The 12,491-nt window shown below is 33.8% G+C and overlaps 1 protein-coding gene across 10 annotated transcripts in view; it reads left to right on the top strand.

The window, feature by feature from the left end:
- RAD54B (RAD54 homolog B) overlaps window positions 1-12,491 on the top strand; it is a 95,288-nt gene that overhangs the window by 42,917 nt on the left and 39,880 nt on the right. For 8 of the 10 annotated variants that reach the window (XM_045805948.2, XM_045805947.2, XM_045805950.2 and 5 more), the window contains one exon: window positions 11,007-11,204. In XM_045805948.2, the coding sequence (XP_045661904.1) occupies window positions 11,007-11,204 (198 nt within the window). Of the gene's footprint in view, window positions 1-456; window positions 561-11,006; window positions 11,205-12,491 lie in introns of those variants that run through there. The other 2 variants (XM_087864727.1, XM_087864726.1) reach the window with 2 other exon arrangements.

Raw genomic sequence — 12,491 nt, forward strand, 5'->3', positions numbered from 1 at the left:
GTGATTTTTAGATTTTTAATCAGTCCAGGAGAGCAGAAGCAGGATATCTAAGGCTAAGGTGTGGGGATAGCAAGGCCCAAAGTGCAGTAAATGGCCCTTTATACCATTTAAGAATGTCACGCTTGTAGAAACATGTGCTGTCTCTTTGAAAGCATTAACAAAGGCTTTTCTTTTTATTTACTTCATTGGCCTTGGGTAATATTTGTAATTTTTTGTCCTTTTAAGAACTCAATTTTAAAGTTAAGGGTGGGTGAGAGCTATATGTATGTATTTTTGAAATTTTAAATGTAGTCACTTTAATTTGTTATTCCAAGGATTCAATTTTTTTTGTTTCACAATTTTCTTTATAGCTCTAAAGCTTGACACTTTGATGTATACTAAATATGAAATTATGCTATATCTATGTTCTTGTCTTCATTTGATTTACATTTTATAATGCTTTTTTGTGTGCTGTAGTGCAAACTTGGATGAGGAAGCACAGGCTGGTACGAGTTCACTACAGGTAATGTTGGATCACCATCCAGTTGCTATTACAGTGGAGGTGAAGCAAGAAGAAGACATTAAGCCCCCTCCTCCACTGGTTTTAAATTCTCAACAGAGTGATATTTTAGAACAAAGAGAAGACCATGAATTAGTACATGTTATGGAGAGATCTTTGTCACCGTCACTTTCCTCTGTTGATATGAGAATGACATCGTCTCCATCTTCTATCCCAAGGAGAGATGATTTTTTTCGGCATGAGCGTGGAGAACACTTTAGGCCACAATTAGGGTATGATCCTCAGATTCTGCAAATGCTGAAAGAGGAGCATCAGATAATTTTAGAAAATCAAAAAAATTTTGGATTGTATGTTCAGGAGAAGAGGGATGGATTGAAAAGAAGGCAGCAGCTAGAGGAAGAGCTGCTAAGAGCAAAAATTGAAGTGGAGAAGCTGAAAGCAGTTCGCTTACGGCGTGATCTGCCTGAATATAATAGTCTCTAATATTTTTTTTCAGTCTTGCAATTTGCTAATTTTAGTTTTGGCCAAATTACTTTCATTTGGGAATATACTGAAGCAGAATACATACTCTTAAAAAGTGTTGTTAATCTCAGTTGTGAAAAAAACCTTTTTTGACATGATTTTCTAATTATTTAATTTTCTTTTGAGATATATTAAAACTTATTGATTGGTTGGTATGGTTATATATTTTGTCTTCAATTTTTTTCTAAGAAGTTTAATTGTTGGCCTTACAAAAGATTTCTTATTTTGATCATTAAATTAGAACACACATAAATAGATACACAAACATATGTATTCTTTCAAAGTTCTGAGTCTTTGGCATTTTAAATTAGAGCTTTGAAAGCTGTAGTTCAAGGTTTTTAAGTCAATCTAATTTAGAAGCAATATTAGCCTGATTAACAGAAGCTTGCCTATATGACATTGATTTTTATGCTTTCCTGTTTTTGAAGAAGTGATACAATTTTAGAGCTGGAAGGTACTTGGAAATCCCTTTTTTTCACCTCTTCAATTTAGTAATGAAACTGAGGTCCAGGGAGAACTTAGTGACTTGATGTAACAAAGCTGTTTATGGCAGAGGAAGGACCAGCACTCGGTTTTTGTTTCTTTGTAGGTTTCCCCTCTGCTGTTCCATAGAAGTAAAAACCCACTAAAATTTCTTCCTTGTGAAAAAATTATGAAAGTGTTTTTCATTATAATTGCTTTTAAAGATTCATAGGTTACAAAACCAGGGGACTTGTATCAGTTACCCCCAACCTTCTTCCCCTTTTTGTCCAGCAAAATAAGATGTTTTCTTGAGACAGTTATATATTTTGGCTATAAGATTTAATGTTTTAATTTATTTTTAATGTCTTATTCTGAAAAAGATTTATTTCACAGTAAAAAAGTTTCAGTGAACAAAATTAAAATTTTACATAGAAATAGCAAAAAATAGTTGCGATTTAATCAATAATATTTTTGTGAATACTACTTTAGTATTTGCAGAAATAAATAAAATCTCAATTCTTAAAGCACACATTAAATTTAAGTTAAATCTTTGATATGTATATTCCATTTTTGCTGGTGCTTTGTTGAGAAAGGATTTTCACGCCAAGCTTTAGAATGGAGTAAGTAGAATTTCAGAATTTCAGTATAGTGGAAAAGGATGTTTAAGTCAGAGTGAGCAACATGGAAAAAGGGAACAGTGAATCAGGGCGTACAAGCACAAATACAATGGTAGGCTAGTGATTTTAAGTGGGTGTAGAGAGGGCCAATTAGGGCTTGGTTACCTGGACTAGGATTAAATGAGTAGCTACTATTTAGCTCCAGCAGAATTTTTACATGCAGGAATAATCCAGAAGTCTGGATCTTTATGTGGAATTTTTCAACGTAAAAATGTTTGCAAATAATTCAAGATGTTTTAAAAACACTACACATGTGGGTGGGCATCATTCAGCCAGTTTGTGGCCTTTGGAGTAGAGTAATGGTTCACCAAGGGTAGAGCTGACCAGTGACATCAGCATCACTTGAGAACTTTGTGACAAATGTAAATCCATTCCTTTTGAATCAGAACCTCTGGAGGTATAGTCCAGCAATCTGTTTTAATAAACCCTCTAGAGATTCTGATGCAAGCTAGCGTTTGAAAACCACTGGAACAGAATATTTGGAATGTAGCTAGGTGCCTAAATCATACTAGAGTCTCAGAAATAATGTGTTGAAAAGAGAAATGGGTGAAGATGAATTGAGGGACAAGAGTTTGGAAGTTGATTGGTGCCACCTTATGGATTACATTGAAGGCTATTTTTAAATAATCAGTTGAATGTACAATGGGAAGTCATCGAAGGCTTTTGATTAGAGGGATATAAATTAGAGCTCTGAATTAGTGTTATAATAGCATTTATGGAGTGGGCATTTAGTGAGAGGAAATTAAATTCAGAATTTAGGTTATGGCTATTGAAATAGAATAAAGATAAAATGGACTTTCCCTGGTACTATTTTAGCTTGTTGATTGCTTAATCTTACTGGCATTTTTTATCTGCTATTAGAGTTAAATATTCTATTATAAAAATGCCTTGAATGTGTAATATGATATCTCTGTTTGGTAGTTTTCCTCTTTATGTTATGACTTTTCTTTGAGCCTAAACACTAGACTCAAGAGATTAGAATCTTGTAATTCTAATTTAATGTTTTTACAATATAATTCTAGTAAATACATCCTTAAAGTAGTCAGTTTTAACTTTATGAAATTATTGAAAGCAAATTATCATATGTAATGGAATTCATATTATAATCTCAGCATGCTAGTCCTCAGAATTGATGTGAATGTTCTATTTGAATGTTGACTTTGTGCGGCTACATCAGTTTTCCAAACTGTTCTGTGGAACATTAATTCCATGAGATGTTTCTAGGAGACTTCTGTGTTCAAAAAAAGTACAACACACATTTTTTTTGTGTGGTTAGGTTCTAAAATCAGTGTGGAAGGTAAAAATGTACATACAAAATTGCCCTTCAACGTTTTTTTGCTGTTCATAAAATAGTGTAAACATAGTCTTCTACCGTCATATTTTCCTCCAGCATTGTTCCAGATCGTTGTTTCTTTGGTTGCATCAGATGACAGATTCCTTAGCATTTAGGGACTGTGTAGGATAAAAAACTTTATTTTTACATATGTTTAAATACCAGAGTTGTACTCATTTCAGGGAGTTTGCCACCATTTTTCTGAATCAATCTTGTTCAATTTTAATTTGCAGAAATTTAAATGCCATGAGCTTTACCTATGAAATGTAATGCCAGAAAACATAGGGAAGAGTGATTTTATTTTTAAAATGTAGACTTGATTCTGTAAAAGAATATTAAATTTGAAAAATAAGCTAAGTAAAAATATTTCATCTCGTATATTAGTAATTTGGATAGTAGGTTATTTTTGCCACCTATCTTTTCTTATCCATGTGAACTTAAATAGCACATTGTTATTTTTACAACTTGATTTTTTTTTAACTAGGCATAATTTATAATGGCATCCTGAAAAAGTTAATGAAGCTCTTTCATTTCTAAAAATGCCATTAGATGGGCACCTGAGTGGCTCAGTCAGTTCAGCATCTGCTTTTGGCTCAGGTCATGACCCTGGGTCCTGGATCGAGCCCCACATGAGGCTCCCTGCTCAGCGGGGAGTCTCCTTCTCCCTCTTCCTCTGCCTGCCTCTCTGCTTACTTGAGCTCTCTTCTTTGTCGAATAAATAAATAAAATCTTTAAAAAAAATTAGGGGCACCTGGGTGTCTCAGTTGTTGAGCGTCTGCCTTTGGCTCAGGGCGTGATCCCTGCATTGTGGTATTGAGCCGCACATCAGGCTCCTCCTTTGGGAGCCTGCTTCTTCCTCTCCCACTCCCCCTGCCTGTGTTCCCTCTCTCGCTGGCTGTCTCTCTGTCAAATAAATAAATAAAATCTTAAAAAAAAAATCTTTAAAAAAATTTAAAAAATAAAAATGCCATTAGATTTCTTAAAATATTCAATTTAAGTACTCTGGTTTTTTGTATGAGACATCAACTTGGTGTTTTTTCATTTTTGAAAGATTTCACTATACACTATTGCATCTTATGTGAAAATGTTTAGACTATGAATTATTTTCCATGTGCCTTCTTTTAGAGTAATGTTGAATTGTAAATAGACATGTTTAATTTATAGTGTGTAAATTGTATTTAATATATACTGTAGGTGATGGTGGTTAAATGCTTTGTTAATACGTATTCTTTTAAATACAAGGTAATACATTGTATTGTTATGTGTACTCTTTATGTGCCATAAGACAAAGAATTCAGTACCACTGAGGTAAAATTTTTTGATGATGCATAATTAAAATTATTTAAATAATTGTGTTTATAGTAGATACTAAATGTACCATGTCTGAATATCATAGTATATTTTTTCAAATGTTAAGATTCACAAATTCTCAAAATCAATTAAGTATTTGATGATGAATTTGATAGTAAATATTTAAAAATTATGAGATGAAATATGGTTGTAATACTTAACAAATACAAAAAAGTAAATTCTTAAGATATACAACCTAACTAAATGTTAACAGTCATGCTAAATCTTTGCATGTGATTTTGAGAAATTGATTCAGTATATTTTTATATATCTTAGATTGATTAAAACTAGTAGCTATAATTTAAATTTCTATTATTTTTAGTTTTTAATTGCTTTGTAAATAGTGGAAAGCCAAATAAATAAGTAAAATAAAAATACCACCCAAATTAACCACCCAAATTTAAACTAGAATAAGATATATCATTAGACTTACACTTTGTTAGTGCATCTTTCATGTTTTAAAATTATGTGTAAATTTACTTCACAAAGATTAAGAAAATCTTCAAATAGAAAAAGTTAAAAGTCTTTACATCAAAAACTAGGGATGTACTGTATGGTGACTAACATAATAAAAAAATTATTAAAAAAAAAAGAAAAAAAGCATTTTACAGTAAACATTCATATGCCTACCACCTAAATTCTGCAGTTACTGTTTTGCTATATTTGCTTTATCATGTATCCATCCATCTATCCATCAATTCATTTTTAAAAATAAAATGATTATTTAAAACAAGTTGGAAAGTTATTTAGAATACTTTACCTCTAAACATTTCAGCATAAGTATTATAAACTGGATTTCAGTATTTATTTGTGTGTGTGTGTGTGTGTGTGTGTGTGTATGTGTTTTGGGTAAGATTTGCAAACGTGAAATGTACAAATCTTAAATGATGAGTTTTGACAGGTGACGCTACCTGTGTACCTTAAATCCCTATCAAGATTTAGAATGTTATCATTATCCCAGAAAATTCTCTCCTGCCCCTTCCTGATCAGTCCCTTGGCACCTCAGACATCCATTGTTCTAATTTTTAAAAAATCATAGATAAGTTTTGCTTGTTCTAGAACTTTATATAATTGGAATCATACAGTATGTACCCTTTCTCTTTTCTTTTACCTATCTTAATGTTTTTAATACCCGTGTTCTTTCATCCTCTTATAGTAATTCATTACTTTCTGTTGTTGAGTGGTATTCCCTTGTATAAGTATACCTCAGTTTATGTATCCATTATTTTTTGATGGACTTCTGGGCTATTTCCAGATTATGGCTGTTATGTATAAAGATTCTGAGTATTCTTGTATAAATTTGTTGTGGACATAATGCTGGATTAGGGAAGATCTATATGTTTAAGTTTTTAAGAAACTGCCAGGCATTTTCCCAAAGTGATTGTACTGTTTTACACTTTCATCAACAGTGTATTTTTTTTTTAAATAAAGCTTTGCATGCTCAACAATTGGAATGTCAGAATTGAAGTTAATAACTTTTCTGATTTTTAGATGAGTTTAAAATGCTGAACAGGAAATAAAAATGCTGAGAAGATAGTTTTGATATCTGGAAATATTGTAGTTATTGATTTTTTTTCTGTTTTAGCCTTTATTGCATATATGCTTTGACAAGAGGTAGTGAGAAATGTGATGAAATGTATGGTTCCTGCCATACTTATAAAGTATCATTCTGAAGATATTTAAAGCAAAGAAAGATCTTCTAGGTTTATTTTATTCATAATGATACTTAGATGACATTAAATCTTTCTTATTAGATGAGAAAACCATGGGGGCATCTGGGTGGCTCAGTTGGTTAACTGTTGGTCTTGGTTTCGGCTCAGGTCATGGTCTCAGGGTGCTGAGTTCGAGCGGTTGGGGTCGCTCAGCATGGAGTCTGCTCAAGATTCTCTCTCCCTCTTCCTCTCTCTGTTTCCCCATTTGTATGTGTGTGCGCACACGTGTGTACTCTCTCTCTCTCTCAAATAAAATCTTTAAAAACAAGATAAAACTATGGATGATTACTGGTCTGGAGGAATTTGTATATTAATGATTGTAAATTTTTTAGAGTAATAAAAACAGTGTTTCAAACCTTAAATTTATATTGCATTTATATGTTAATGTATGTTAAAAATTCTGGTAGGTTTCGGTAATTTTAAAATACAATATGGTATTTACAGTCTTTGTTGAATTTGATTATGAGACATTTTAAATTTCATTTATACTATTGAAAACAATGTGTGTATTTGGAATTTTAGAAAGAAAAGAAAATATTAAAGGCTTGGATATGTGGAATGTATAATTAAGCCATCCAACTGTAGACTGACTATGCTTAGGAATCATTAAGATGATCATATCCACTGTCAATATTAAAATGACAATATCTCCCTCTTCTTTTATCAAAGCATGGTTTTGAACAATTTTACTTTGTGAATCTTGCTTATAGGCATTCAAGTCTCTTGTTTATACAGACTATTTTTTTGATATTGATTTGCGAAGTACCTTACAGGGTCAAGGGAGAAATAGATCAGAAACAAGTTTAGAAATAAAAATTACAGTTGGAGTGGAATTCTTAGGGGTGATTAGTCTAGAATGTAGCAAATTAGTCAATATTTTATGCACTACAAGTAGTCTAGATGTAGGAGGGTTTTGCTGCTTTTATGTTTAATTTCTAGTATTTTTTTTTCTATTTTTTGAAATTTTCTCTCTTCCCTGCCTTAATGGCCTACATTTAAAATGGGACTAAATGGGAAAGGAACCAAGACAAGATGATGATGATGATGGTAGTTAACATTTAGGGAGGATTTATTACATGTCAAGTACTGTTCTGAGGGTTTTACATATATTAGCTAATCTAATGCCCACAACAAATCTGTGAGGTTCGTATTAGTATTATTTTCATTTACAGATTCATAAACTGGGATAGAGTGGTGAGTAACTTGTCCTGGGTCACTTAGCTTGTAAGTGGGAAAATGCAAGATCCAAACCCAGGCAGATTAGTTCTCCTCCTACTGTTCTATAAAAGAAAGGCTATATCTGAGAATCAATGGCATTTCAAAGTTAATTATAAGTAATTTCTGAATTCTCAGTTTATTATCTTTTGTTCTATTTATTTTTTCTCGGCACGAGGAGGGTCCTGGACATAACAAGTCAACTCTCTAGGCTCTGGGAATATAACAGGGTATTTGACTGGATGTTCTTCCAGCCATTTTTTGAAGACATACCTTTTACCCTTGTTTTACAGCAATCCTGAGCAATCACATTTTTTTTTTCTTGGATAACATAGTAAAAGATAGGAACAAATTTTAAAAATGCAGAATGGTTATCAGTCATTCAATGCACACTGACTACTGGTAGAAATAATGCAAAGACAAAACTAAAGTTGGCTAAAATTGCACACCACAAAATTTTTTAGAGTTCAAAAACTGATTAACATCCCATCTTTTTTGTTAATCCTAAAAACCCTCAAAACTTTATCTGGGATACTCAAGGTTGGTAAAGCAAAAATAATCAACAAATGACAACTACCAATTATCTAAAAACTGATAAATTTTCTTGACTAGAAACTGATAGAGTAATATAATTTCGTTAATATTTAGGTATTCAAAATCTGACTTAGCAAAACTGCATTTGGTAGAAATTATGGTTTTAAAAACTCATGTCGACAAAAGCCATAATAAGTAAAATGTGATTCATAAAAAAGTGACTGAGGAATCAAAATCTTTGCTAAAAAGTTTGCATGGAAAATAACCCTGAAGGTAACAGTTCATAAAAATGGAAATAAAAATGGGCAATAATGGAGACGAGTTCAAAGTTAATTTCTAAAGCTACTTTCTCATGAAAATTAACTTTAAGATAATTCTGTTTTAATATTTTTTATAAGCATAAAGTCAAATGTACTTTGAATCAAAATGGCAGTTTTGAAAAGTACCTATTGTTCTGGGCATATGGTGATGAACAAGATCAAAACACCTTCCTCAGGACTAGTTTAGTGGGGAAGGCTAAGGCTAAATATTTTGTCACACAATTAATTGCCGAGATAATGCTGAAAATAATAAGGCAAGATCTAGCTTGGCAGTAAGGGAAATTTAAACTGGCAGGGTGAATAGAAGTTATTTTTTTAATTTTAATTTTTATTATTTTTTAAAGGTCTTATTTATTTATTTGACTAAGAGAGAGCACGGCAGAGGGAGCGGCAGGCAGAGGGAGGGGGAGAAGCAGGCTTTCTGCTGACTGGGGAACCCGATGTGGGGCTCGATCCCAGGACCCTGGGATCATGACCCGAGCTGAAGGCAGATGCTTAACTGACTGAGCCATCCAGGTGCCCCAGCAGTTAATTTAAAATAGCATGTTGGAGAAAGAAGTAGAAGGCCCTTTGGCTAGAAGTAGTTATGTTTTCTTAAAGACGATTAAGACTAATGGATTTTAAGAAGAAAGCATAATCAGATTCACATTTAAAAATAGATAAATGTAGTCAATGGAAAATGGTTTTAGGGAGTAGAGGGGGCAAGGGAAGAGCTCTCTCCGTAGGCCTGCTGGGAAGATCCTACAGTAGTACAGTGGTTCAGATCAGAGATGGTGATTTGAATAGGGGAGGGTATGGAGAAGGCAAACAGCACAGAGCTTTGAGAGCCATGTGGGGGTTAGAATCACCTGGATCTGTGGTTGATTGGCTGTGGAACTGAGAATAAAGGATGTCAAGGATGATTTCCAACTTTTTGGCTTGAATGAGGGTGGTGGTACTGTTACTGAGAAATGAGAAAACTGAAGGAGGAGCAGTTGTTGGAGAGGAGACAAGTGGGCATGATGAATTGAGATGTTTATGAGACATTCATGTAGACAGGTCTGAGGGGCAATTATGTATAGATGCAGATCTGGAGTCATGCTCTGGGCTAGAAAAAAAAAATACAGGTTTATGGAGGAGTGGTATTAAATCCAAGGGAGTGGATGAACTAATTTAAGGAGAAGGGCACAGTGAGAAGAGGGTCTAGAATTCAGGTCTGATGAGCTGGCAAGGATGTTTAAGAAGAAGCAACCAAAGAAGTAAAAGGAAAAATTGAAATGTGTTAGGAAAGCTGTAAAAATAGGGCTCAGTATTTCAAGGAGGAAGTGGTCAAACATTGTCCAATGCTTTTGAGAACTCTGATCCAGACTAAAAAAATACCATGTGGATTTATTGTCTAGGAGCTCCCTAATGGCCTTGAACAAGGGTAGTTTTGGGAGAGGGCTGGACTGGAAGCCAGATTGGAGTACAGATCTTCCTTGACTTATGAGGTTATGCCCCAATAAGCCCATCATAAGTTGAAAATATCGTTGGTCAAAAATGCATTTATAGGGGCGCCTGGGTGGCGCAGTCGTTAAGCGTCTGTCTTTGGCTCAGGGCGTGATCCCGGCGTTATGGGATCGAGCCCCATATCAGGCTCCTCCGCTATGAGCCTGCTTCTTCCTCTCCCACTCCCTCTGCTTGTGTTCCATCTCTCACTGGCTGTCTCTCTCTCTGTCAAATAAATAAATAAAATCTTTTTTTTTAAATGCATTTTTAAAAAATGCATTTATACACCTAGCCTACCGAACATGATAGCTTAGCTCAGCCAAACTTCAGCATGCTCAGAACATTTACATTAGCCTACGGTTGGGCAAAATCATCTAACACAAACCCTATTTTGTAATAATGTGTTGACTATCTCATGTAATTTATTGAATAGTGAGAGTGAAAAACAGAATGGTTGTGAGTGTATCGGTTGTTTACCCTCATGATTTCACGGTAGACAGGGAGCTGTGGCTTGCTGCTGCTGCCCAGCTTCACAAGAGAGGATTGGATCACATATCGCTAGCCCAGGAAGAGACCAAAATTCAAAATTTGTAGTAGATATTTTTTCCATGGATGTTGAAAATTTATTTTAGTTCCTAGAGTTTTAAAATGTTTGCGGTAATTATGTTATTCTACTTAAACTGAGTTTATATGACTTTGAGATGATAAGTTTATATTCACTGTTCTCATGGTAATGCTAGACCTGACACTTGAATTTCTCAACTTATAAAATACTAACAGGAGTATGATCAAATATTCTTTCATAATTTTTAGTGCCATCTAATTTTCTTGTACTTTTATTTTTGTTCAAATGACCTTACTACCTAAAGTTGACTATCTCTAATAATGTGGTTTTTATTTTATTTTAAATTCTAGTTCACTCAGCCCCTAAAGAAATAACAGTGTCTAAGGGACAAGAAGAGGAAGAACCTGATAGCCTAGTTAAATATTTCAGTGTTGTTTGGTGTAAGGCTTCAAAGAAAAAACACAAAAAATGGGAAGGTGATGCTGTTCTCATTGTAAAAGGAAAGTCATTTACATTAAAGGATTTGGAAGGCAAAGACATTGGAAGAGGTATTGATATTACCTGTTGTTTACGATTTCGCCTAAAATTAGTATATATCTGAGGTTACATAATTAAAATGATTGGATTTTATAAAGGGTTAGGTTAAGATGCTCTTTAATTGACTTGCATGTCTAAATTATCTCATAATAGTCTAATAATAGTCTTATGAATACTAACTCAGTGAAGCAAATCCCATCCCATGGATTCATTTTCTCTAAAATGAAATAGTTATATATGGTTATTTTGGTATTTTTCTGAGATTAAGCAGTTTGTCTTCATATAATCTCCCCCTCAATGCTAAATGATTAAAGTTAGAAAGATGTTGATATCAAGAGTGGAATATTATCTAATTTCATTGATACCCAATAAAATTCTGAAAAAAAAAAGGAAAAAAACATGGCTAGGCATGATCTAGATTAATACATTTAAATTGGAGGTTATCATTATTTCTGTTATAAAATGTTGCCAGGATGATTTGTACTAATACAAGCTAGCTCACAAATTCAGAATGCTTAACACTAACCATCTTTTTTGGCATTGTCTCTTATTGTTCAGTTTTGAATATGGCCCGTTACTATAAAATCCATTCTATGTGTTCATTCATTCATTCACTTAATAATATACTTTATAGCATGTAACTATTAAGTGCCAAGCACTATGCTGGGAATAAACATTCAAAAATGGATATAATTTATAGTTTGTGGGGATAGGGCAATGTCATTGATAATTAGGAGGCACTAAGATAATTGTTTCATTGAGAATTTGTACTCTGTGCAGTAGGAGATAGAAGGACCATTTAGGTCGGCCTAGGAGGCTGGGGAAAGCTTCATAGGAGTTAATTGTTTAAGGTAGAATTTGAAGGATAAATAGTTTTGTAGGGTATGAGATAGGGGCATACGTAAGAGGGAATAGTATATACGAAGGCGTAAAAGCAGGGGAGAATTAAAGGTACTGGTTCAGTGTTTCGGGAATGTAGTATGTGAAGGTCAGTGACAAGAGTGATGAATTAAGGCTGAACTGAATTATCTGCAGCAATTTTTTTAATTGTAAAAATATTGAGGGGTGCCTAGGTGGCTCAGTCGGTTAAGTCTCCAACCCTTGGTTTTGGCTCAAGTTGTGATCTCAGGGTTGTGAGATTGAATACCGCATCGGGCTCCTTGCTGGGCAAGCCTGCTTAAGATTCTCTCTCTCCCTCTCCCCCTCCCCACCTCGCTCTCTCAAAAAGAAAAAAAAAAAGTCGCATAAGCCAGCCAGCACCCATAGCTATATTTTCAATAATTAAAAAAAGGCCTTGC

Source organism: Ursus americanus, chromosome 9, assembly GCF_024610735.1.
Source record: "Ursus americanus isolate L20-20 chromosome 9, mUrsAme1.1.p, whole genome shotgun sequence".
Taxonomy (NCBI): Eukaryota; Metazoa; Chordata; class Mammalia; order Carnivora; family Ursidae; genus Ursus; species Ursus americanus.